The sequence below is a fragment of the Mesoplodon mirus genome, assembly GCF_964341445.2.
Source record: "Mesoplodon mirus genome assembly, chromosome: 7".
In the NCBI taxonomy this organism is placed as follows: Eukaryota; Metazoa; Chordata; class Mammalia; order Artiodactyla; family Ziphiidae; genus Mesoplodon; species Mesoplodon mirus.
In genome coordinates this window covers 11,509,465-11,536,042 of record NC_138983.1, presented here as the reverse complement: position 1 = coordinate 11,536,042, position 26,578 = coordinate 11,509,465, and the positions used below count along the sequence as shown (strand labels likewise).

Genomic DNA, 26,578 nt, shown 5'->3' with positions numbered 1-26,578 from the left:
CTAGGCAGGCAGGCTTCATTAGTTGTGACACGTGGGCTCAATACTTGTGGCTTGTGGGCTCTAGAGCGCCGGCTCAGTAGTTGTGGTCCACGGGCTTAGTTGCTCTGCAGCATGTGGGATCTTCCTGGACCAGGGATTGAACCAGTGTCCCCTGCACTGGCAGGCAGATTCTTAACCACTGCACCACCAGGGAAGTCCGGCATGTCCCTTGTTGAAATATAGCTTCTATAATCTGTAGTGGTGGATGCTTTACAAATAGGGTAAGCTGCATGTAGAATAAAATGAAGAGATTTTTAAAGTAGAGATTAAAGACATTAGAGATTATAGATGAGAAATTATTTTAATGAAACTTCCTTTTGTTGTCAACCTGAAGAATCTCTGCACATGGTGGCACCTTAAAAACATCTACAAATAATGGACATATATGATACTCTGAGTATCATTGTTCAAAATCACATTTAAAAGCATCAGTTGAATATATATCCATTATTTGTGGATTTTTTTAAGGCGCCACCATGTGTAGAGATTCTTTAAGTTGACTGAACCAGCAATAACTTGGAAGAAGTAAATTATAGAGGCAGGGTGGGATTGTCCTTATAACCTAAACAAGTTATTATTTTCAGTGAAGGGAAACATATATACAATGGAATATTACTCAGCCATAAAAAGAAATGAAATTGAATTATTTGTAGTGAGGTGGATGGACCTAGAGTCTGTCATACAGAGTGAAGTAAGTTAGAAAGAGAAAAACAAATACCGTATGCTAACACATATATATGGAATCTGAAAATTAAAAAAAAAGGGTTCTGAAAAACCTAGAGGCAGGACAGGAATAAAGACGCAGACGTAGAAAATGGACTTGAGGACATGGGGAGGGGGAAGGGAAAGCTGGGATGAAGTGAGAGAGTAGCATTGACATATATACACTATCAGATGTAAAATAGATAGCTAGTGGGAAGCAGCCACATAGCACAGGGAGATCAGCTTGGTGCTTTGTGACCACCTAGAGGGTGGGATAGGGAGGGTGGGAGGGAGACGCACAAGGGAGGGGATATGGGGATATATGTATACGTATAGCTGATTCACTTTGTTATAAAGCAGAAACTAACACACCATTGTAAAGCAATTATATTCCAATAAAGTTGTTAAAAAAAAAAAGAATACCTATAAAGTCCCTTCCAGGGAGGCTCCAAGGAGGTCTTTCTCAGATTTCTTTTCCAGAATCACCTGCTTTTAGATCATGTAAGGATTGATCATATAATTGATGAGGAAAGGCAGCCTGCTCATACTGAAGATAGCATTGAATGTACTAAACTAGTCTTTTTCAATATTTACCTAGATCAGATTGTAAAATATTGGAATTTAGTATTGACATGGGCCTGCCAATGAGCCGATCATACCATATAGGATGGGACATAATGGGATAGTACTCAGCAATAAATGAATGAAATACCAACACACACAACATGGCTTAAGTCTCATAGGTGTTTGGTGAATGGAAAATCCAGGCATAAAAGAGTACTCAATATATGATGCTAATTTTACAGAGTTCAAGAACCTGAAAAATTAATCACTAAAGGGACCTTAACCAGCCCTTGCCTCTGGTAGGGCTGTAGATTGACTGGCAAAGGGTATGAAAGAATTTTTAGACGTGACAAAATTGCTCTATTTTTTGAAAAGAATGCAGGTTTCCTGAGCATAAGTAAGCTTGTTTCAACCCCACAGAACTACTCTCTTTCTCATTTTCAAAGAGAGAGAGAGATTCTCTGTGTATTAAAGCTGTTGCGTTGTTGTATGTCCAAACACTTCTTTAATTTGTCCTTTTAATTAGATACTATTTTGCCTGTCTCTATGATTGTAGGTTTAAGACCTTTCCTTAGAAATTTGATGGCATCGCTTCTCTGTTTGCTAAGTATCTGGGGCTGTCAATGAGAAGTCTAAAGTCAGTAAGATTCGTATTCTTCTTATCAAAACCCCTCAGTTTATCCCCTCTCTCTGGAACCTTGTATGATCTTGTCTTCCACTTTGGTGCTCAGAAATTTTACAGTAATATATCTAATGAGTTCTTTTCACACTCAGCCTTAAGTAAGTTATTTCAATCTTAAATCATTCCTCACGTTTGGAAAATCTGCTTCTTCTGATGCTTCTGCCACCTCTTCTTTTTCTTCCTTTACATTATTTTCATCATTCCATTTGCTCTGTTCTCATTTTTTGGAATGCCATTTACATGGATCTTTAAACTTGTCAATGTTGTTCAGTTCCCTTATATTTTCTTTCATATTTTCCATCCCATTTTCATTCTATGTGATATTCTGAGATATACCTTCTACCAGAACTTCTTAGCTTTCTAATTACCTATCAGCCGTGTCCACTTTGCTACTCAGCCCATCCGTTGAGATTTTTATTCAATGTTCCAGTATTTAATTTCTGAAATCTCTAGTTGATTCCTTTTTAAGAATGTAACATAAAATATCAACAACTATACTTTTCTAAAGTCTCCTAATTGCTCTATTTCTCTTTCAGCAGGTGTGAATTCATCCACAGGTCGAGTTTGATGCCTTTCTTTCCTTGTCAATTCTTTGGCCATTCCTGGTTTTCTTTTTATCTTTGAGTTTGAGAGTTCGTATTCACAATTTTAAAAGAGCTACTGTTCCAGGTCCCTGGTATTTTGGAGGATGGGCCTGGAATTTTACAAGTTGTGGCAGTAATGTGCCCTCTTTGTGTGAGGCCCTCTCCTCTTCCAAGGGTCAGAGCTCTCTGTTGCTTCCAGTCCCCAAAGCCCCACCCCACCCCCCACTGCCTTCTCCTCTGATAACACTCACATTTGCAAAATGCATAGCAAAAATCAGTATGGAATCAAAGGCCAACCAGCCACGCTTGAATAATCTAGCTCTGACCAATAACAGGCCTGAGTTAGGTTTATTCTAGTTTGTCTGTTGACTCTGGGCTGATTCTGCCTTGCATGCTCTTCTAGTTGACATTTCACACATGTATTATAGGTGGCAGTTTCTTACACTTTTATTTCACCATAGTCTTAGTCCTTTTCATTCTCCAGCTTAAAGGAATTACCCAACACATCTGGAGCATCAATAAATGCTTTTTTCTCTTCCCTGACTCTTATTGATGTTAATTCAATCATTTGATGAGAATTCAGCAAATGATAACTGGGCTCCATCTGCAATCTTGAGCCAATTCTCTAACTTGCATTTATGCAATCCTTTTCGTTTCTATTTTTACAAGTGCATGTATTTTTATCTGCATTTAAAAAATGGGAAAACAAAATCTACAGTGTTATGGGATTTGCCCAGTATCATACACTGAGTGGCTGAGCCATACTCATAATTCAGATACATTCTTGACCCCAATCCCATGTTTTTACCCCATCACCCAGGGTACTAGATTTAGGCATATTAAAGCAATATTCTGTAACTATACAACATGTAGCAGTTATAAAGCACTTTCACATGCATTGTGTTATCTTTTCCTCATTAAATCCCTTGATATAGCATTATTATTTATCTTAGACAGGAAATCCTGCAATTAAAACAAATAAGAAAGTTACCAAGACAATTGAGCAATGACACTCAGGGTCTGGAGACTTCAAGTCTCTAGACAGGCACGGGCATAAACCTTGGGGTATCCCGGATATTTCTTTGCCACCTACCTCAAACAATAAGGCAATCAACACATTAAAAGGATATCCAAATAAACCCACCAAAGGCTGGGAAGTCTTGTTTCCCATAAAATATCTTATCTTCATCTTTAAGGATACTGGATTGCTCCTTTTCATTCTTTTTTTTTTTCTTTTTTTCTGTTCAGTGGCAGTAATTTCTACTACTCTGTCTTCCAGCTTACTGATCCATTCTTCTACCTCATTTAGTCTACTACTGATTCCTTCCAGTGTATTTTTCATTTCAGTTATTATATTCTTCATCTCTCTTTGGTTGTTCTTTATATTTTCTAACTCTTTGTTAAAATTTTCTACAGTAAGTCCCCTACGTATGAACTTTCAAGTTTCGAACTTCCAAAGATGCAAACATATGGTCGCATGTCTAATCACATAAGTTAGGTCACATGTCTGGCGTACATTGTCACGTGTGTGCATCCTCTACAAGTGGCTGTGCTTTTGTGTACTTTACTGTACAGTACTGTATAGAGTACAGTAGTACAGTATCTTTTTTCAAGCCCAGGATGTCTGGAAGCAAGTGTAAAAGCAGCGATGAGATAGCTGGTACTGCTAAGAAGTGCCACGCAATAACAATGGAAACAAAAGTGAAAATAATTGAGAGACTGGAGTGAGGAGAAAAGATACCTTGTCCTTCATCTCCTATTTCTGATGATCCTTCAGCTCTACCATCTCCTACCTCCTCTCCCTCCTCCAGTCAGTAACTCTTCTTGCCTGTTCACTCAATGCCAGCCCCTGTATGCCAGCTGTTGTACTGTACTACTGAACTTTTCAAGGTACTGCACTGTAAGATTAAAAATGTTTTCTTTGGGGCTTCCCTGGTGGCGCAGTGGTTGAGAGTCCGCCTGCCAATGCAGGGGACACGGGTTCGTGCCCCGGTCCGGGAAGATCCCACATGCCGCGGAGCGGCTGGGCCCGTGAGCCATGGCCGCTGAGCCTGTGCATCCGGAGTCTGTGCTCCACAACGGGAGAGGCCACAACAGTGAGAGTCCCGCATACCACAAAAAAAAAAAAAAAAAAAAAAAAGTTTTCTTTATTTTTGTGTCCGTTTGTTTTTTATGTATTATTTGTGTGAAAAGTATTATAAACCTATTACAGTACAGTACTATATAGCTGATTGTGTTAGTTGGGTGCCTAGGCTAACTTTGTTGGACTTACGAACAAATTGGACTTAGAAACGCACTCTTGGAATGGAACTCGTTCATATGTAGGGGACTTACTATAACGTCTTGCTCTGTGTATCCACTATCCTCCCAAGTTCCTTGATCATCTTTGTGATCACTACTCTGAACTCGTTCTCAGGTGGGTTGCCTATCTCCACTTCACTTAGTTCTTCTGGGGTTTCATCTTGTTCCTTCACCTGAAACATGTTCCTCTGCTGCCTCATTTTCTCTAAGTTGCTATTTGTATTTTTATGTATGTGGTAGGTTAGTTACATTTCTTGGCCTCAGAGAAGTGGCCCTCTGTAGGAGGCATCCTATGTGTCCCAGCAGTGCACTCCCCTCTCGACACCCAAGCTATGTGCTCTAGGCGTTCCCCCTAAGAAGGCTACGTGGGTTTTTCTGTTGTGGTGGGCTAAGTGTGTGGGCAGTCAGGTAGGCCCCTATCTGGTCGGTTGCCAGGCCCTGCCTTGTGTGGATGTAGCTGGCTGCTATTTAGTGGGGCCTGGTCCTGAGGTGGCTAGCTGCAGAATCCTAGGGGGTCTCTGGAGCTAGTGCTGGCTCACTGGTGGGTGGAGTCAGGGTCCCAAAGACTCTGGGACTGTTGCCCACCCACTGGCTTGTTAAGTCAGATCTTGGGGTTAGTGCCAGACTACTGGTAGGCATAGCTGGTTCCTAGAGTCTGGCTCTGGAATCCCAGAGCTCATTTAAAATTATTGGTGGGGGGTGGTTCTTGACTCAGTTGGGTATGGGGTCCAGGGTGTCCTAAAGGTTGTGTTGGCCCGCTAGTGGGCTGGGCCAGGGCCCAGCCAGTGCCAGTGTAGGATCTGGCCTGCAGTGTGGGATTGTAGTTTTCTACCTTCTTGTGTCTGCCCTCTGGTCGGTGAGGCTGGTCTAGAGGCATGGTCTGGCTTCCCGGTAGGAGGGGCTGGTCCACTGGTGGGCAGAGCTGGGTCTTGGCCCTCTGGTGGGCTAGGCCATGTCTAGAGGCAAACCCAGAGGTGGCTGTGGGCTCTTTAGTCTTTAGGCAGCCTGTCTGCAGATGGGAGTGGATGTTTTCCTGCCTAGTTTGTTTTTTGGCCTGAGGTGTTCCAGCACTGGAGCCTACAGGCTGTTGGGGGGCCAGGTCTTGGAGCTAATGAGCTAGATGTTAGCTATCAACAATGTCCCACTATATGCTGCCACCAGTGTGTGTTTTCCTTTACCAAAGCCTGAATTCCTTCTCCCTGTTTCAGAACCACAAAACCTCTTTCTCCCTGATGACTACAGGGAATTCTTGGAGGGGAGTATCAGCTTGTACTCATACAGAAATGAAAGTAGTATGGCATCAGAATTTTCGTCTATAGTCTAGGGAATAAGATATATTCTATTATTTCACTAAACCAGTGGTTCTCAAAGCATGGTCCCTGGACCAGCAGCATCAACATCACCTGGAAACTTGCTAGAAGTGTACATTCTGGAACTCTGCCCAAGATCTACTGAATCAGAAAATCTAGGTGTGAGGCCCTGTAACCTGTTTGAACAAGCCTGCTAAGTGATTCTGATGCAGGCTCAACTTTGAGAACCACTAAACTAAATGTCAACCAGAGGTGACTTTGCCTGCAGGGGACATTTACTAATATCTGGAGACATTTTTAGTTGTCATAATTGGGATGGAGGGTGCTAATGACATCTAGTGGGTAGAGGCCAGGGATTCTGCTAAACATTCTACAAATGCACAGGACAGACCTACAGCAAAGAATTGTCCAGTCTAACATGTCCGTTGCGCCAAAGTCGAGAAACCTGCTCTAAACTGAGCCTTCACTCTCCCAACTGGCGAAGAAGTTAAACCTCAGTTGTATGTGTGTGTGTATGTGTATGCGCACACGCATGTATATTTGTGGGGATCTTCATCCCCAATTCCATAGCTTAATTTCAGGTTTAGGTGGACCAGAGGGAGCAAGTTCTTAATCCAGGTGATCACCTTCATTCAGGTGCTCTGTTTGCTGCCCGGTACTGGTGTTTAGTGCTGTTTCTCTCTAAGGGCTGGGGCAGGAAACTCTCCCACCTGACCCGTCCCAACCAGGAAGAATATCTTTCCACACCAGCAACCAGATTCTCCCCTGAGACAATGGTCTGAACCACACAGAATTCTGGCATCTTGAAGTAATATGCCAAGGTCAAGCAGAACAGTAGGCATCCATGCTACACCTCCCACCCCCTCAACTTCCATCTCTTCTCAATAAATCCCCACCTTCCTGGGGCTGGGTGTTCCCACTTTCCTCTCCCCATTAGCTCACACCATGTTTCCCCATCACGAACCACTTAGCTTCAGCTTATACAATCAAACACAAAATCTCTTTATTGTTTGAGGGTTTCAGGTGACTTTAGGAAGCTCAACTTTTAGGGACAATATTGAAGCATTTTCCCCAAAGTGGAAGGGTGGGGGGGGACAGGCAACATAAGTTAGTCTTTTTCTTAATATCTCTCCCTGCTATATCATGCATATCATGTTTAACATAATATACCATATATATTTGTATATAACATATTTATTATACCTATAAAGCAGCAATCAGAGGAGAGGATAATATCTACAGACCTAAAGAGTAGAGTCCACTTGCTCTTCACTAAGGGAAAAGCCATAGGAAGAGAGGAATAAGTCGTAATGCCCAGGAAGTATTAGCCCTCCCTGGAAAAACTGGCAAGGATGTACCAACCCATGCCCTAAGAGTCCCAGGGGAAGCCATTTGGGGCAACATGTAGCGGATGAAGAAGTATGGCAGAGATACTGGAAGCATGGGGAACAGAACTGTGAAACCACTGCAGGAGGACCGGATGCTGCTTATGCTGAGATATCTAAGGCAAGCCCATCGACGGTAGTGGTCCTGTCGACCATTCATACTGCTGCCCCAGGACCCACACAATGTCCACTCCTTTACCTATGATTACAATTACAATTGGTTCTTTCCCTCCACCCACCCATCGGCTCCTCCAGCTGCATCCTCAGGCCCATCCCGTACTGTCTTGGATTCAGTGCTGCTTCACAGAGGCACACAGTTCCACTGGTTCCAGTCACAGGGCACAGGGATATGATTCAGACTGTGACTCAGTTTCTGCATAATTTTGTTATTCTTGTCTACATGAGAATACACGGGGAAGCCACGTTTGATCAGAGCCTTGGTCTGGTAATAGATGACGTAGGTGACGAGACCCTGGCCCCGGTACTCAGGCAGGGTGCCCCCCATCCGCATCTCTCCTGTCTGGTCCATCAAGGACCAGGACACAGGGGTCCCCTCAGGCCCCAGCAGGCAGAAGTTGGGGAAGGTCCGGATACAGCGCTCGATGAATCTCTGGCTCCACTCATTGCCACCGAAATGCCAGAATTTATTCACCATGGCAGCGTGGGTAGGATCCAACGATGAGAGTTTAAACATCTCTTGGTCACTATGGATGTTCCAAGAGAGAAGCAAAGTCCATGAGTTTAGAGGTTTATATTTGTTCTTACCTCTATTATCTTGAGAGACAGAGTAAACAGAGGAAATAGCGAACGCAAAGTCTGGAGTATAAGTGAGCTTGTAATGACAGAAGGACAGAAAGAAGGCCGATGTTGTTGGACTGAGTGAGCTAGGAGGACAAGACAGGTCAGAGAAGTTGACATAGGCCTGATATATTCCAGGTGAGAAAAGAAATGGTGGGGTATTTTAAGCAGGGGAGAAACACGGTTTGGATTATGTTTCTAAAAAAGATTATTCTGGCTGCTTTGAAGAAGATGGATTGTGGGGAGCCAGAGTAAAAGCAGAAAGAGAAGTTGGGAGGCTACTTTGGTAGTGAGAGGTGTAAGTAGAGTAGGGTAGCTTTTATCAAACTCACATGGCCTTGGGTTTGCCATCGCTAAGTGATAAGTTCTTTACGTCCAGCAGGGAAGGAGCCAGTTCCCTGATTGACTCAATCGCCATATAGAGAATGTTTTGTGATTGCTTGACTTTGAAGGATTTAGTGGCTGCAAGACTTTGTATTACTTCATTCAGGCTGGACTGTGAACCTAGATGGGATTGTAAGGAGAAATGCAATGATTTATGTCCATTCTAGGGAGAAGCTCTCCAGTGGAGTAGGAAGTGTCTGAGGATTTCTAGTCAGAGAATTTTGGTGATGGGCTTGATGCTGCTACTGTATGACTGGGCTCATGTAATCAGGATTTGTGCAATTTTCCTTGTTTTGGAAAAGCAAAAACATGCCTAGAAATTCATTCAGCCATGGTCATGCCATTAGAGGCAATACCAAGACTGGAACTAACTTTTCTGGGCTACATAATCATGCAGTTTTGATGATCAAAGAAGGTGAGTTATGATAATTATAGTTGCCGGGACTTCCCTGGTGGAGCAGTGGTTGGGAATCTGCCTGCCAGTGCAGGGGAAATGGGTTCAATCCCTGGTCTGGGAGGATCCCACATGCTGTGGAGCAACTAGGCCCATGAGCCACAACTGCTGAGCCTGCGCTCTAGAGCCCGTGTGCCGCAGCTGCTGAGCCCACGAGCTGCAACTACTGGGGCCCACATGCTTGGAGCCCCTGCTCAGCAATGGGAGAGGCCACCGCAATGGGGGACCTGCGTACTGCAGCGAAGAGTGGCCCCCGCTCACTGCAACAGGAGAAAGCCCGCATGCAGCAACAAAGACCCAACGCAGCCAAAAATAAATAAAATTTTAAAAAATAATAATAATCATAGTTGCCAACATCTCTGGAGTACTTACTATATTCCCTATGTGTTAGATTGTTGCAGTAATGGCCCACAATTTGCCCACATCTCCTTGTATCCATTCCCTGGAATAGTCCCCTCCTGCACTGCATCTGACCTTGGCCATATGACTTGTTTTACCAATGGGAAAGAGTAAATTTGATGCAGAGAGAGGCTTAAAAATGCTTGCACATTGGGGCTCACCATGTCTTTGTGCTTCTGGTTACCTTGAGGCCAACACCACATGAAAAGACCTAGGCTAACCTGCTGAAGACATGTGCTCTTATCATGATGTCACCAGGGCCTAGCCAGCACTGATAGTCAGACCATCATTCAGACTTGTAAGTTAGGCCATCCTAGAGCAACCAACCCACAGTCACCCATCAACTGACTGTAGATGCATAGCTACACCCAGAGGAGACGAGCAGAACAGATGCCTTGCAAAGCCCAGTCCAATTGTTGATTCACAGAATTATGAGGTTTGCTATGCAGTGAAAGTTAACTGAAACATTCAGGTATTGCACTAAGCAATTCCTAGCTAAGATTTCATTTAATCTTTTCAACAATGCTGTGTTTTAGGTACCATTATTTATTTTTTATTTTTTTAGTAAATTTATTTATTTATTTATTTTTGGCTGTGTTGGGTCTTCATTGCTGCACACGGGCTTTCTCTAGTTGTGGCAAGTGAGGGCTACTCTTTGTTGTGGAGTACGGGCCCTAGAACACGCAGGCTTTGGTAGTTGTGGCACACAGGCTCAGTAGTTGTGGCTCACGGGCTTAGCTGCTCCATGGCATTTGGGATCTTCCTGGACCAGGGCTCAAACCCATGTCCCCTGCATTGGCAGGCGGACGCTTAACCACTGCACCACCCGGGAAGTCCTAGGTACAATTATTATCCTCATTTTTATATATGAAAGTCAGGATCTCAGATAGGACAAGTCCCTGGCTAGGATTACATGGCAAAGTAATAGGCAAATGCCATCCTAGGTAGTCTGACTCTGGAGACCACGCTCATAACCATATAAGTTGCTCTTTATGACCTAGGAGATGTTCTGTGGCACGAGTTGTCATTCCAATTCTAGGAATGAAAGTCCATGGGGAAAGCTCTGCTCTGATACCCAACCACCCTAAGGCATCCTGGATATGTCCACAAAATATGCCATAAATCCTTAGCTCTCAGGGGATTACATTACAGTCCTCTATATGAAGCCCATTAGGTACAAACTTTGAGGGTGTTTTTTCCCCCTTTACAGGTATAGTTGCAGCTGAGTCAAAAAACTGACAGCAGGCTGAGGGTCTGGGGCTTGGAGAAAGGAGATACATGTCATAGGAGAAATTGTTCAGGATGGAGATGTGATTCAGCACAGATTCCATTCCTTTTATACTTACTTTGGATCTGCAAATGCTGTTTCCAATTGATGACTTCTGGTAAGCTGAGGAATTCCTGACAGTTTTTGAGGTCTTTCGAGTAGATATGGTAAGTATTGGTGTAGTGATCAAGGTCATCTGTCATGTCCTGTTATCATTGAGAAAAGGGGGGCCAAACAAATGTCTTATTTTTCATGATTGTAATACTTTTTTTCTACATTCTACTATACTGTGGTATTTTTAAGTACTAAAATATTGGTGTTTGTATTGGTGCATTAGAAATTTTTCTGAATCATTTAAGTCATGAGATCAAGATGGGAGATTCAGGTGTTCAAAGTATGATGAAAAACTGCAGAACAATACTATTCTCTACCCATATATTGTGTTAAAATTTCAACTCAAGCAAAGACAGCCATTTAGAAAGCATTCTTCTATATTTTCATCTTCCTCAACAGGAAGAAGAGAAAAGCAATTGACAAGGAAAAGCTTCTGTTGCAAGAATAAATTTTCTATATTTCAAACACTTGCAGAATACATAAACTATGAAGATGACAGTATTAAATTTGGTTATTGACATTTCTGGATTGAAATTTCCATCTATACTAAATTAAGACAAAGACGATGAAAACCAATTAGAAATGCTTTCATAAAATAATACAATAGATGAACAAATTGTAATTACAGAAAAACAAAGAAAACACTTATTTAGAAATATCCCCTCAAATCATTAAATAAGAGATGCAATTATTTGGAAGAAGAAGGCACGGGAAAATATTATCTTGAGGGCAGAATTAGAAACCTTTTCAAAAATAGTTGGAATTGTTGCACAAAAATACACTCACAAGTCAGCAATGATACCACTAACACATTTTGTTTCTTAAGATCCCATTTAAGGGCTTCCCTGGTGGCGCAGTGGTTGAGAGTCCTCTTGCCGATGCAGGGGACATGGGTTCGTGCCCCGGTCCGGGAAGATCCCACATGCCGCGGAGCGGCTGGGCCCGTGAGCCATGGCCACTGAGCCTGTGCGTTCGGAGCCTGTGCTCCGCGACGGGAGAGGCCACAACAGTGAGAGGCCCGCGTACCGCAAAAAAAAAAAAAAAAAAAAAAAAAAATCCCATTTAAGATAAAAGGTCAAATAATTTTTTTGCAGTTCAGTTTTTGTTATTCATATAAATGTCTTCATTTTATATACTGTTTAATTCCATGGATTTTAAATAATTTATTATTTGTAGGAAAGATATATTTGTATTTTTATAAATTTATAATTTTACTGGATGTTTTAAAATAAACTTAGGGTTTTTTGTCTTTGAAATGTATTAACTATTTAGTTTCACTAATTTTTAAATGTTTCCCCAAAATGCATATGGAAATTCTAATATTATAAATTTTTTTTTTATAATCAGCCAACTAACTGTCCTGTCTCATACCTTCCTATATTTGTCCTTGTTACTTTCTCTGGTTAGAATGCCCTCCTTTCTTTGTCAGCCTAACAAAGATATATTTATCTACAAAATCCAGTTCAGATGAAACATCCACTAAGAAGTATTTCTAATCTGATCCTGTAACCTCCATCTCCAAACTCCGTAGTTTAATCAGCTTTTGCCTGTTCTATCTCCATATACTGTACATTTTCTGTTTTTGAACATTTTACACTAAGCTGTAATTTATTCACTTACCTGTATTCTCCTCCAGGCTGTGGGGTTCTTAAAGGCAAGGACTTGTTCACTATCACTGCAATTCATTTCTGTAGCCCCAGGGTCTACCACATTACCAGGCACATGGTAGGCACATAGCAAATATAAACATAGATGCAAATTCATTCCACATCTGGCACCTTACCTGCTCCTGGGGGCGGATAACCACTGTATTAAAATCAGGCCACCTGTCCACCAGAGCTTTTAGCTTGAATGGGTTTCCCTGATTCATGTGGAAGATGGTCCCATAAACCTGCAGTATCCGGACAAAGTGAGAGGGTCAGCTTATTAGGAAGGGATGGTGAAGTGCCTTGTTTGACCAGGACAGGTTTATGTCTATGAAACTGTGAAATTTTACAGCAGTAAAGGGACAAATAGGGCATCTGGGTCTAAAATCTCCACATGCTACATTTTTTTTTAACCTCAGATGAGAGCTTTTTCTTCCCATCTAATATAAATCAAACATGCATATGGTAAAATACTGGGATAAATAAAGTAAATGATCATAAGAACACTGTTCTTGTTTTTTGTAGGATTTAATATTAATTTTTCCAGACTTTCTTCTATTCATACTCATAGAGATACACAATTTTACAAATGTAAAATGATCTGATACATGATATATTTCACCACTGAATAAATTGTGGGTGTATCTCTATGTTCATAAATACAAAATTTTTCAATTATGTTCTAATGACTGCAAGGATTCCATTATATGGTTGTATCATGGTTCATTTGTGCATTTGCCTACTGAGGGTCATTTCAGCTGTTTCCAAATTTTCATTTTAACAACTAATTCTTTGCAGAGCATGCTTGCACAGAAATCTTTGCATGGGCACCAGATATTTTCTTAGATTATCCATCAGGTAACTGCTAGTTCAAAGGTTATGGACATGTTTAAAACTCTTTTAACATGTATGTCCACAGTACCCTCTGGAAAGGTAATTTCCTCCCACAATAAGCAAAGGCTAAAGCAAAATGCTCAAGAGAATGGGCTGTGGAAGCCTACAGTTTCGGTCCAGTCTTGAGTCCCCAACCCCGCCTTTTTGCATAGTTTGTTGAGAGAAAGGGGAAAGCAGGGAGAGAATGAATGAGATAGCCTGTGGACATTAAGTGACCTGGTGATTTGGGGGTGGAGGACTGCAGCAGTGGATACCACCATGGGCCACATGACTATTGTGAACATGAAGCCTCTGCAGATACCAGCATGGGAACATGCCAATGACCAAAGGTCAAAAAAAAAAAAATGTATGCAGTTTAATGGTTTCTACCATGGGTAGATGATGACCAAAGACTGTAGCAACATCCTTCCCTCCTACCACCCTCCACCCGACATGAACTATTGATGTTACACTATGGAGAAAGAGAAGGGGAAAAAAATCTATGTTGCCTGAGCTTATCTGAAATCATTGTTTTCAGCCATGAATGGAGGCTTGATATAGAAATTCTGTACAGTTTGGCAAAATATAGATGTTTCTTTTTATCCCTTTGCATTTGGGGGTGTGTAAAATTGCTTTAGATTAATACATTATCCATTACAGGATCTGAAAATATGTGTAGCTCTTCCTCTTTCTTATTCCCCGGGCTGAATTAATTAAAACTTTTTTTTTCTGCTGAACTCAGAACGTAGTGAGCCAGGCAGCTACTCTAAGTTGACTCAGCTGGAGTTGACACATGCAATAAAATGTACTTAATATCCAACACTTAGAAGAACAGATGGACGTTTTGTCAACTGAGACTCAAGCAAGTATTGAGTTCTAGGTTATGCCTCCATTAAAAGTACCTGGCAAACAACTATTCTAGATTTCAACTAGGGTAAAAATGTATATCTTTAATATACAACCAATGCTGTTTCTTCATGAAAGTTGTGGAGCCAAGAGGGCCGCCTTATCTTACCACAGAGATGCTCCAAGTAAGGACACTTGGGAACCACCAAGAGTTTCCTCAAGACGTTTGGGGTCCACTTAACCCAAGGAGTAAAGAGAAATTTAAATCACAAGATTCTATACTACAGAGCATGGAAGAAACACTTTTAGGTGGAAGAATTTTCAAAAATAGCTACTTACCATAAAAATCTTAGGCAAGTGTTCATAATATGTATAACTGATGTAGCCTCTAAGAAAAATTGACTGTCTCTTTGAGAGGTTGCCTGGATCTTAAGGATTATCAAGTGAAAGTGGTTAAATATTAGGTAACAGAGATTAATATTAGTGAGATCCACCAAAGTGGGTGGCATTTTAGTTATAAGTTAGTTGATTTGAAGGCATTTTGGGCAGTAATGAAAGAACAGGGCGAGTTGCTTCATTAGTCTATCTCTAATAAATGAAAATGAAGCCATATGATCTACAAATAAAATAATGCTAACATTTTTCTCCTTTATACAGAACGATGGAGTAACAAATCTATTGGGGAGTGAGGCAGGTGAATGCATTTATCTTATCTAAAATGTATGCATCTTATAGGAGTGTATTATAAAACAGTAGAAATCTAGTTCTCTTTTTTTTGTTTTTTTGTTTTGCGGTACGCGGGCCTCTCACTGCTGTGGCCTCTCCCGTTGCAGAGCACAGGCTCCAGACGCGCAGGCTCAGCGGCCATGGCTCACGGGCCCAGTCGCTCCGCAGCGTGTGGGATCTTCCCAGACCGGTGCACGAACCCGTGTCCCCTGCATCGGCAGGCGGACCCTCAACCACTGCGCCACCAGGGAAGCCCGAAATCTAGTTCTCTTTTTACAAAAAAATTTCAGGGAAACAATTTGTTCTCCAAATACACACACATACACACATTACACACACACACACATTCACACATGCACGGTTGTACTTAAATTCCACTGGAATGGGCCCCATCCCTTTGGTTGCTAAAGAAAAACACAGGTGAGGACCCCAGCCAATCATTAGAGCTGCTCTCAAACAGTTCTGGATGTGGGCTTCTATGTATATGCTCTATTTAATCCTGAGATTTCTGATCAATTGTACTTGGTTAACAGAGGTCCTCAGAGTCAGCCACAAAATAGCTTGACGTGCCATAAGTTTGGAGCAATTGGACAATCTAAGTGAAATAGAAATTGACTTATTAATTTTAAAGAAGGCTCATGATGGTTAACCTCTCACCTGGCAAGTGTTCTTTTAAGGAGAACAAATTAAAAATTAACATGTAGTCTCAGCTAACTTTGTAGGAGAACTCTGGGCAAGTTTCCAGTGCTATTATGGAACGTTTCTTGGAAAGGAGCAAGGGAATACTTTTTGAATCAGCTTGGAGCAAAAAGCAATGCTAGGTCTCAGGCATTCCTACATTTATACCATAGCACTACAGCTCACTATTTGTGAGGTATTGGGCAAACCACTTCACTGAGCCTCCATCTTCACATCAGTGACATGGGCATAACAGCAACTATCTTGTAGAGAGGTTATGCAAATTAAATGAGAGAAAATAGGCACTAGTGCCTGGCACAGAATAGGTGCTCAGTAAATATTAGTCTCTCTTTCCCTTCATCACAGGAACTTTCTATTCCTACTCCCCTCAGAATTTTCCATTGTCACCTTTAAGGATGTAGGAAGGCTCTTCCTCAAGGATTTCTCCAGCATCTGCAGCATCTGGGCACCTTGCAATGGGAACATCGTGCAAGACACCTTGTTCTGGAGAGACAACCAGGAAACAGCCAGGAATGAGAAGAGCAGGAGGAGATTCAGAAACAAAAGTAGCAAGTTCTCTGCTAATTGCCAGAGCCCTCTTCAGTGTCTCCTTATTGGTGTCATCTTCACTAAAGTCATCAGCCATTCCAAGGAAGGATGAGACTGGCAGAAAGTGCAGAGCCAGCCTTCTGAATTTTTCAGCTCACTTTCTTAAAACTTTGATGAATTCTAGTCATTAATTTCACTTTACATTAACAAGCACATTCTAAAATATATATAACTTTTTTTGATATTTAGTTGCTATCAGTGATTTTTCTGACTCTACCAGGAGTAAGCTGTGCAACCTTCGAAGGTTACTTAGCCTCTCTGTACCTTGGTGTCTTCAAAGTAGATGGGATAATAGTATTACCTGACTCATAGAATTGTTGTGAGGATTAAATGAGCTAATATGTTAAAAGAGTAAATAAGTGCTTAAAGAGTATCTGTCACATAGTAAACACTGAACACATGTTATTTTATTACTACTACCACTCCTCTTCCTTACTGTCTTTTCTTTCCCCTCCTGTTCTCACCCCTCTTCCTTCTCCCCACTTGAGTTAAAGGGCTGTATACTGCATGATATTTTGATGCCACCTTTTTAATATAGGGCTTTTTGACATGCTTTAAAATATAAACAAATTATCTTATTGTTTGCTTGTTTCTTTATCTATTTAGGCCACACTATGTGGCTTGCAGGATCTTAGTTCCCCAACAGGGATTGAACTCAGGCCCTGGCAGTGAGAGTGCCAAGTCTTAAGCACTGGACTGCCAGGGAACTCCTTCTTTGTTTAATTGCCAAGCCCTACTTCAAGCTGGTGCTCTCACTTTATCACTGAGCCTCACCCTATTTTTGAGTCTTACTCCATCTCTAAGCCTTACTCTTGGATCTGTGATACATGTTGCATAATTACTAGGTAGCATAAAAATAGTATTTTTACATATTTGACTCACTGCATCAAATTGGGATGGTCAAAACATCCCATAAAATCCTACTGACATGAAAAAGGAAGAAAAGAGGCAGTGTCACAGTGTTCTGATTTGAACTGTGATCTTAGGAGTACCAAGTTACTTTTTTTTTTTTTTTTTTTTTTTGCTGTACGCGGGCCTCTCACTGTTGTGGCCTCTCCCGTTGCGGAGCACAGGCTCCGGACGCGCAGGCTCAGCGGCCATGGCTCACGGGCCCAGCCGCTCCGCAGCATGTGGGATCTTCCCGGACTGGGGCACGAACCTGTGTCCCCTGCATCGGCAGGCAGACTCTCAACCACTGTGCCACCAGGGAAGCCCCCGGGAAGCCCCTGGGAAGCCCCCAAGTTACTTTTTAATGAAGGCGCCAAAGAGGTATTCTGAGAAGGTGTTGTATTAAAACCCACCATATCTGAGATGACATGCTCCAGGCCAGAACTGGGTAAATTTGTGATTTTAGACTAGCAAGGGCACTTCTGTTTTTGGCCAAAGTGGAATACAATAAGTCCCTTATATACGAAATTTCAAGTTTTGAACTTTCAAAGATGCGAACGTGCATCGCTCATCCAACCTATGGACCAGGGAGTTATAATGACTTTTGTTTTTTATTATTTATTTGTTTGTTTGTTTGTTTGTTTGTTTGGCTGCGCCGGGTCTTAGTTGCGGCACGCGGGATCTTCATTGCCGAGTGCGGGATCTTCATTGCGGCGTGTGGGCTCTAGTTCCCTGACCAGGGATCGAAACTGGGCCCCCTGCATTAGGATGCAGAGTCTTAACCACTGGACCACCCAGGAAGTCTCAATTATAGTGACTTTTAAGAAATATTATTTATTTCACACTTTTCACCTGGCAGTAAAGGCGAGCAATGAATCAGGAACAGTCTTGCGACAATTTTGGAAGGATAACATCTACAAGGCCATAAAAAACGTTGACTTTGCTTGTCATGAGGTTACAGCCGTCACCATGAATGGGGTTGGGAAGAACCTTTACCTGCAGTTTGCTCACGACGTTTGTGGATTTGGGAAGGTGGATGAGGAGTCCAAAGAGGTCTTCAGCAACTTAGTGACCCTCAGCGAGAAGCTGGAGCTAGATCTGCAATAAGACGACTTCACTGAACTCCGTGCTGTGCCACATAAGGAGCTTACTGATGAAGACCTGACGGAATTGGAGGCCCAGAGAAAGGACGAAGAGACACAAGAGGAAGAAGTAACTGGAGAACTGAAGAGATTCACGACGTGGGAAACGGCAAAGGGATTTTCTTTATTTGAGAGGGCACTGTTATTTTTTGAGGCACAGGTCCCGAATGTGGAATGGTACACGAAAGTTGCAGCAGCGGTTCAGAATGCAATCCAGTGCTACCGTGTCATCTATGACAAGAAAAAAAAGAGCTACTACCCAGACATCACTGGATTGTTTATTCAAGAGAGTAGATAGAATTGAATCCAGAGGACCTTAAGACTGTCCTGAAGGCCAATCTTATCTTTTATCTAGAGGCAACTCACAAGGAGTATAAGATGCAACATAAAGATGAATGTCAAATCTGTGGGGTGTCAGAATGGCCATCATTAAAAAGTCTACAAATAATAAACGTTGGAGAAGGTGTGGAGAAAAGGGAACCATCCTACACTGTTGGTGGGAATGTAAACTGGTGCAGCCACTATGGAAAACAGTATGGAGGTTCCCCAAAAAACTAAAAATAGAGTTGCCATATGATCCAGCAATCCCACTCCTGGGCACATACCCAGACAAAATTGGAATTTGAAAAGATACATGCACCCCTATGTTCCTAGCAGCATTATTTAAAATAGCCAAAATATGGAAACAACCTAAATGTCCATCGACAGATGAATGGATAAAGAAGATGTGACATATATATATATATATACATATATATGTATATATATATATATTATACAAAGGAATATTAATCATAAAAAAGAATGAAATAATACCATTTGCAGCAACATGTATGGATGTAGAAATTATCATACTAAGTGAAGTAAGTCAGAAAGAGAAAGACAAATGCCATATGATATCGCCAATGTGTGCAATCTGAAATACGACACAAATGAACATATCTATGAAAGAGAAACAGACTCACAGACATAGAGAACAGATTTGTGGTTGCCAAGGCGGGAGGGGCGGGGGTGGAGGGACAGAATGCAAGTTTGGAATTAGCAGATGCAAACTATTATATATAGGATGGATAAACAACAAGGTCTTACTGTATAGCACACAGAACTGTATTCAATATCCTGTGATAAACCATAATGGAAAAGAATATGAAAAGGAATATATATATCTTTATAAAACATATATATATATATGTATATATGACTGAATCATGTTGCTGTACAGTAGAAATTAACACAACATTGTAAATCAACTATACTTCAACAAAGTTAAAATATCTGTGGGGTGTAATATTACCGTATTTCCTGAAAAGTATAGCGTTTGGAACCACCCTCCAAGGATGCACACACAAAGCAACAACCAAGCATGGTGCCTCATAAATAAGGTAGATTGAAAACAACTGAGACTGTGATTCTCCAGGACATTGGACACACTCACTGTGAGCTGGCAGAACTGGGCAACAGGCAATGTCCTTGGGAGTGAAATTCAGAACTTCGGACCTAGTTATTCCCAGAAGAAGAAATTAATCCAAAGAAAACAATTCAAAAGAAGAAAAAAGCTCTCAGCAGAATCTGATAAAGCTGCACAAAGATAAGCAAGGACTGAACAAAACCCCAGTGTTCAACAATAGGAAAAGGAAATATAAACTATGGTGCAACTCCATGATATTAGCATAATTCCTATACATATGGACACATGGGAAAGGGTTGAAATAAAATGAGAAAACGTAGGGCCTAAAACAGTTCACATACCACATACATAAGCATAAATTTATAAGAGAACCCAGACAAATAAAAAGATAGATTGTGGTAGTAGCAATATAGGTGAAAGCTTCAAAGTAAGTTTGTTTATTATACGATTTAAATAAACAATAGGTCTGGTCTGTATTCTTGTCCTTACTCAGCTACTCATTTCCTCTCTGACTTTACGTACAGCAACCTTCTTACCATTCATGGAGACAAAAAACTGCCTACTTTAAAATATAACCAGAAGGATTCAACAGGGTGCTGTTTAGAGCGTTTTCACGCATTAAGTGCTCCATTCACCACCCCCACTGCCAGAAAATGCCCAGATCTTTCCTCATTCCTTTATTAGTTCAGATCCAAAAACTGCAAGAATTTTTCATAGTACCTAACAAGTTGCCTTTTACAGAATAGGTGCCAGATACACGTTTCTTAAGTTGAAGTTATTCCTTTTCCTTAGGTATATTTGAAATATGAGCATTTTGATTTGTCTCATGTAAGTGGAGAGGATGTCACAAAGCAATGATTATCTTTTTTTTTTTTTTGGCATGAGTTCTCACCTGGAAAGCTGTCTTCACACCGAGCTTTGCAGGAACAAATGAAGAGGAGCGACCTTTAGATCATGAAATTTCCTTCTGGTGCAGACAGTTAAGCAGGTCTTGCGGAGTGCCTTTAGGTACGTTTTCTTCACAAATTGCCGAGCTGAGGCTTGTCATGTGGACCTTGCACTAGGCAAAAAGTTGGGTGTTAGCTCTCATGAAATCTATCCCTTGCTCTCTGGGTCTCATGTTGAGGGAGCTGGTTCTGCAAGGTTGGGAGGCTGCCAGTGTGCCATCTGAGCTTCTCTTTCTGAAACGCCAGGCTGCTCTTTGCCCCGCAGGCCCTGTCATTACTCTGATAACCAAGCTATGTGAAGCCGACAAGCCAGATACTGGAAGGGTCACACTGTATAGGGAATACCTTTCTCCTCCCCTTCCCATTCTCAAGTACCTGCAGTAAGAGAAAGATATTAGGAAAGATATGGTTCAGGTCTGGTTTGCAGAATCTGACTTTTCTTCCTTCACATATGCAGTACAGAAAATTGCACAGGGTGACTAAAGCTCCTAGGATCCTCGCTTTTTTAGGATGATCTGTGTCCTCTCCCCTGCCCATTCTGAAGCTCCAGTTAAACATCCCTACAATGATTCAACTCGGGCACTTCTTAGTCTCACTTTTTTTTTTTTTTTTTGAGGTACGCGGGCCTCTCACTGTTGTGGCCTCTCCCGTCGCGGAGCACAGGCTCCGGACACGCAGGCTCAGCGGCCATGGCTCACGGGCCCAGCCTCCCCGCGGCATATGGGATCTTCCCGGACCGGGGCACGAACCCGTGTCCCCTGCATCGGCAGGCGGACTCTCAACCACTGCGCCACCAGGGAAGCCCTTAGTCTCACTTTTATAGAGAAGGAAACTGAGGCTTAGTGTGGCTGAGCTGGATAGAATTTAAACCCAGAGCCTTTCCCTCCAAAGTGCCCAGTACCCCACATGAACACTTGTTCTACCGTTCTCAGAAGAGAAAGGAGGGTTCATAGAAAAGAGAGCCCACTCTGTGAAATGACCAGGGAGGGAAGGTTGACACTATCTGGGTCCTCGACCTCATCACTCTTATCCTTGTTCAGCAGGTTAGTGGAGGGAAGGAGTCACTCTAATCAGAGGAGCAGGGACAGGGTTGCCTAGTGTCCAGAAAGTTGAAAAACCTTGTGTGCTCCTTCAGTCCATAGACCAGCACAGCACAAGTTTACACATGTTCACTTCTGTCCTCCTAGAATATTAATTCTCCACCTTGTCTCCTGGAGTTGAAGTTGTTATAATTATTCATTACTCTTTCTCCAAGGCTAAAGGCCATTGAAACTGTTCTGTCTCAGAATGGCCATCGTCAAAAAGTCTACAAATGATAAATGCTGGAGAGGGTGTACAGAAAAAGGAACCCTCCTACACTGTTGGTGGGAATGTAAATCGGTACAGCCACTATGGAGAACAGTATGGAGGTTCCTTAAAAAAAAACAAAAATAGGGCTTCCCTGGTGGCACAGTGGTTGAGAGTCCACCTGCCGATGCAGGGGACACAGGTTCGTGCCCCGGTCCGGGAAGATCCCACATGCCATGGAGCGGCTGGGCCCGTGAGCCATGGCTGCTGAGCCTGTGCATCCGGAGCCTGTGCTCTGAGAGGCCCGCGTACCGCAAAAAAAAAAAAAAAAAAAAAAATAGAGTTACCATATGATCCTACAATTTCCCTCCTGGGTATATATCTGGAAAAGACGAAAACTGTAATTTGAAAAGATACATGCACCCCAATGTTCACAACAGCACTATTTACAATAGGCAAGACATGGAAGCAACCTAAGTGTCCATCAACAGATGAATGGATGAAGAAGATGTGGTATGTATATACAAACATATACATATATGTATGTATATATAAAATAATATTCATAAAAAAGAATGAAATAATGCCATTTACAGCAACATGGATGGATCTAGAGATTATCATACTAAGTGAAGTAAGCCAGACAGAGAAAGACAAATATCAAATGATATTGCTTATATGTAGAATCTGAAAAAACAAAGATACAAATGAACTTATTTCCAAAACAAAACAAAAATAGACACACAGACATAGAAAACAAACTTATGGTTAACGAAGGGGAAAGTGGGTGGGGTGGGGGAAGGATCAGCCTAGTGGACCCCTTGGCCCCAGTAGAGTCCATATCCCACAAAGACTATCTACAACACAAGAGTAGGGTCCTTCTCTCTCCCACCTGAACCCAGACCCCTGGTCCTCTGTCTCTTTCAGCCCTTGCACTCACTCACTCACTCAGAAGATTCAAGAGTCTCTATTACCCTTTAACCTTAAACTACTCTCTTAACCTCTCTGGAATGTTTTCCCAGCTGGAAAAAAATAGTGTTGGCATGCCACGTAACCAAGGGTTTTCTCTGCTCTTCTGTTACCAACCCTCTCCAGTGGGTCCCCAAGAAGGGTCCTCTTGCCTGGCGTCGCTCCCATCAATAAAATGAGAACTAGTTCAGCTTAGAAGCAAAGGAAAGCTTTATTCTTCCATCAGGGAATGGAGAGGTGCAAGTTCTGGCTCTAGAGCACACACTCTCCCTGACAGGTGGTGGGCAGGGCTGCTTTATAGGGTTCTCTCCTTGGCAGGGCGGGTGTGGAGTTCTCCAGGGTCTGGGGCAGGCATATTGCTCAGGGCTCCAGATGGCAGTGTCGGGTGCAGGGTCTGTGCACACGGCCCTCTGCCGCTGCCACCATCTTGAATCTCAGCGTTGTGGGCAGTGCTTCTGCACACGGCCCTCAGAGCTGAAGTGTCCGTGCAGCCATTTACACCAGGAACTCTGGTCTGAAGCACCAGGTGTGAGGCCTCTGCACGAGGCACCTTGTGAGCAAATGAAGCCAGATGAAGCACAAAATAAAAGAGAAAGGTTAGACTTTATTTTATTACCCAGATTCTATTTGTATTCCCCGGGAACTGGTTTTGGTTTTTTTTAATTTTTATTTTATATTGGAGCATAGTTGATTAACAGTGCTGTGTTAGTTTCAGGTGTGCAGCAAAGTGATTCACTTATACACATACCCCTATCTACTCTTTTTCAAATTCCTTTCCCATATAGGTTATTACAGAATATTGAGTAGAGTTCCCTGTGCTATACAGTAGGTCCTTGTTGGTTATCTATTTTAAATATAGCAGAAGGGTGGGAGGGGTCAGGGATAGATTGGGAGTTTAGGATGGACATGTACACACTCCCCGGGAATTGTTAATGGGATTTGCCGGTGACACTTCCTTGACTCTGTGGTTATTACCTTTGCTGTGTTACACAAGATAGCAGACATAAATCTTCTCACACACTTTGGGGTCAGATACAAGGGAAAAGCTTCAGGAGCACTGGCATCAGTCTTCGTGGAAGTGTTTCTCTGGGTGCTGGGTTACAGCTGCCAATGACGACAGAAGCAGCATAGCAGAAGGGCTCAGGTGAGCAAGATGGGGCCGAACTAACAGGCTTGAGATCCTGACTCCACCTCTTACCTACTGTGACCTTGGACTGATTAGTTGATCTTTCCATGTCTCTGTGTCTGTATCTACAATAAGGAGTAAATAATAGTACTCTTATCGAAGAAGGGCCCATCCTTAAGTGGAATTCAGGCTAGTGGGTTTCCCTACTGATCCCTAATGAGTTCCAGAAAATATATGATCTTGTAGTTTATCCAGCCTTTTCTCATCATTAGTGTGGGAACAAAGCTTTCTCCACTTTCTAAATCCTAGGTAGAAGCAGAAATAAGATCATATCTTTTCTTAATTTAGATATGCATGGTTATAATTGCTTAGACAATAATAACTTAAGTTCCTGGTACATGGTAAGCATATAGAAATGTTATATTAAATAAATGAAAAATTATCTAATAGAATGCAATAGGCATGTGCTAATGTGCATTGAAATGTTTAGTGGCAATAATTCTTTCCTTAGGGCCCTAGGTCCAGTCATACGCATGAGGCCAGTGGAGTTCATGAATGTCTGATAATTTAGCTAATTCTGGTTCTAATATTCAAAATTCTGAATAAGGCTAGATCCCCAGTGACATGTGAGATTGTATCAAATTATCTAACAGATGTATAATTGCAGTCCCAGAAGGAGAAAAAAGAGAGGAACAAAACATTTTTTAATGGCCCCAAAATTGCAAATTTGGTTTAAAATATCTACCTACACAAGCAAGGATCTCAATAAACCCTAAGCATGATAAACACAGAGTAAAACAAGCCTAGAAATATAATAATTAAATTTCTGAAAGGCAAAGTTAAAAGGAAAGTCAAAAGCAGTCAGAGTCAGTAAAATGGCATAATAGGAAACCCTACACTCTCCAAACCCTAGGCATACCAATTTAAAAATAATACACAGCTCAATTCCCCTTGTGAGAAATCCAGAGACCACTTGAGAGGCTCCTGCACACCAGGTGGGCATGAAACCAGCAGTATTGAAGCCACTAGGGAAATATGTGGTACCTTCTTACCATACTCCCCCAAGCCCTGCAGCACATCACTTCATGCTGGGAGGAAGACCCCAACTCCCAGCTTGTCCCAGGGAAGATGAGAAGACTGGAAAGGACATGCAATGGTCTGACTCTTCAGGAGCAGCCTGAGGGACTTATTTTTCCATCTTGCCTGAGTCTGAGTGTTGAGAGGAAAGAGCCCCATGTTGGGAACCACTGAGAACAAAGGTGATGGTTTGAACTAGTGCACACTCACTGGTAATAGCCCCTCCCCCCCCAGCTTAATGCAGAGTGAGCAAGGCAAACCCCCCAAATTCCAGCTTTTCCCAAAAGCAAAAACTAAAAATTGTTCGCAAGGATGTAGAGAAATTCAGCCACTTGTGCACTGTTGGTAGCAATGTAAAACGGTGCAGACACTGTGAAAAACAGTATAACAGTTCCTCCAAAAATTTAAACTAGAACTACCGTGTGATCTGGCAACTCCTCTTCTGGGTATATAGACAAAGGAGTTGAACTCAGGATCTTGAATAGCTATCTGCACTCTCATGTTCATTGAAACATTATTTACAATAGCCAAGATGTGGAAGCAACCTAAATGTCCGTGGACAGACCAATGGATAAAGAAAATGTGGTACATACATAGAATGGAATATTATTCAGCCTTAAAAAAGACAGAAATGCTGCAATATATGACAACATGCATGAAACTTGAGGACTTTATGCTAAGTGAAATAAGCTAGTTACAGAAGGACAAATAGTGTGTGATTCCACTTATATGAGGTATCTAAAGTAATGATACGCATACAAGCAAAAAGTGGAGTGGTAGCTAACAGGAGCTGGGGAGAGGGAAAGATGATAAGTTGCTTATCAATGAGTATAAAGTATCCATTTTGTAAGATGAAAAAGTTCTAGAGGTCTGCTGTGCTCATAGAGAACAATACTGTGCTGTACACTTACATATTTGTTAAGATCTCATATTTTTCAACCACAATAAAATAAATACATAAAATTAAAAAGTGGGGGGACAAAGCAGTCAGAGACATAAAAGACACACTTCCTTCAGGAAATAATAAGAATTGCTGTTGACTTCTCATCACTACAAAGTTCGAGTGCACTGGAACAGCATCGTAAAAAGTGCTTCAGGAAAAACATTGATAAAATTCTACATCCCACTGAAAATACCCTTCAAAATTTAAGTAAAATAAAGCCCTTTTCAGGTAAAAATAAGCAGCTAATATAATTTGTTACTAGAATCTGTGCTGTTTTATGTTGTCAGTATTCAGAAAATTCCAGTGATGCGATGATGATTGCAGATGTCATATAGAAGTGCTGTCTTAGACCAACAGAATTTCAGGTCATCTCCCAAAATAAGGAAGTGCTTCTTCCTTGATGTATCAGCTTGGAGAATTCTTGTTTTTT

At 41.8% G+C, this 26,578-nt stretch overlaps 1 protein-coding gene across 4 annotated transcripts; it reads right to left on the bottom strand.

Annotated features, from left to right (window-relative positions):
* Positions 1-7,391: 7,391 nt before the first annotated feature.
* On the bottom strand, positions 7,392-20,941 carry LOC309807745 (glycine N-acyltransferase-like). Of its 4 annotated transcripts, XM_082627622.1 has the most exons (7): positions 20,692-20,941; positions 18,246-18,347; positions 16,161-16,256; positions 12,767-12,874; positions 10,949-11,075; positions 8,698-8,869; positions 7,392-8,271 (listed from the first exon to the last, which is right to left on the bottom strand). In XM_082627622.1, exons 3-7 carry the CDS (start codon positions 16,236-16,238, stop codon positions 7,869-7,871), a joined length of 888 nt encoding a protein of 295 aa, XP_082483748.1. In that variant the 5' UTR covers positions 16,239-16,256; positions 18,246-18,347; positions 20,692-20,941; the 3' UTR covers positions 7,392-7,868. The 4 variants fall into 4 exon arrangements, with proteins under 4 accessions (XP_082483748.1, XP_082483751.1, XP_082483749.1 ...); XM_082627625.1 differs by lacking the exon at positions 12,767-12,874; XM_082627623.1 differs by lacking the exon at positions 18,246-18,347.
* Between the last annotated feature and the right edge of the window lie 5,637 nt (positions 20,942-26,578).

Coding starts and splice junctions, on each gene's coding strand:
- LOC309807745 (XM_082627622.1), bottom strand. CDS start 16,238: ATGTTCCCATTGCAAGGTGCCCAGATGCTGCAGATGCTGGAGAAATCC. Junction 8,870..10,948: donor ACAGCATTTGCAGATCCAAA/GTAAGTATAAAA, acceptor AATCCCATCTAG/GTTCACAGTCCAGCCTGAAT. Junction 8,272..8,697: donor GATGGCAAACCCAAGGCCAT/GTGAGTTTGATA, acceptor GAACATCCATAG/TGACCAAGAGATGTTTAAAC.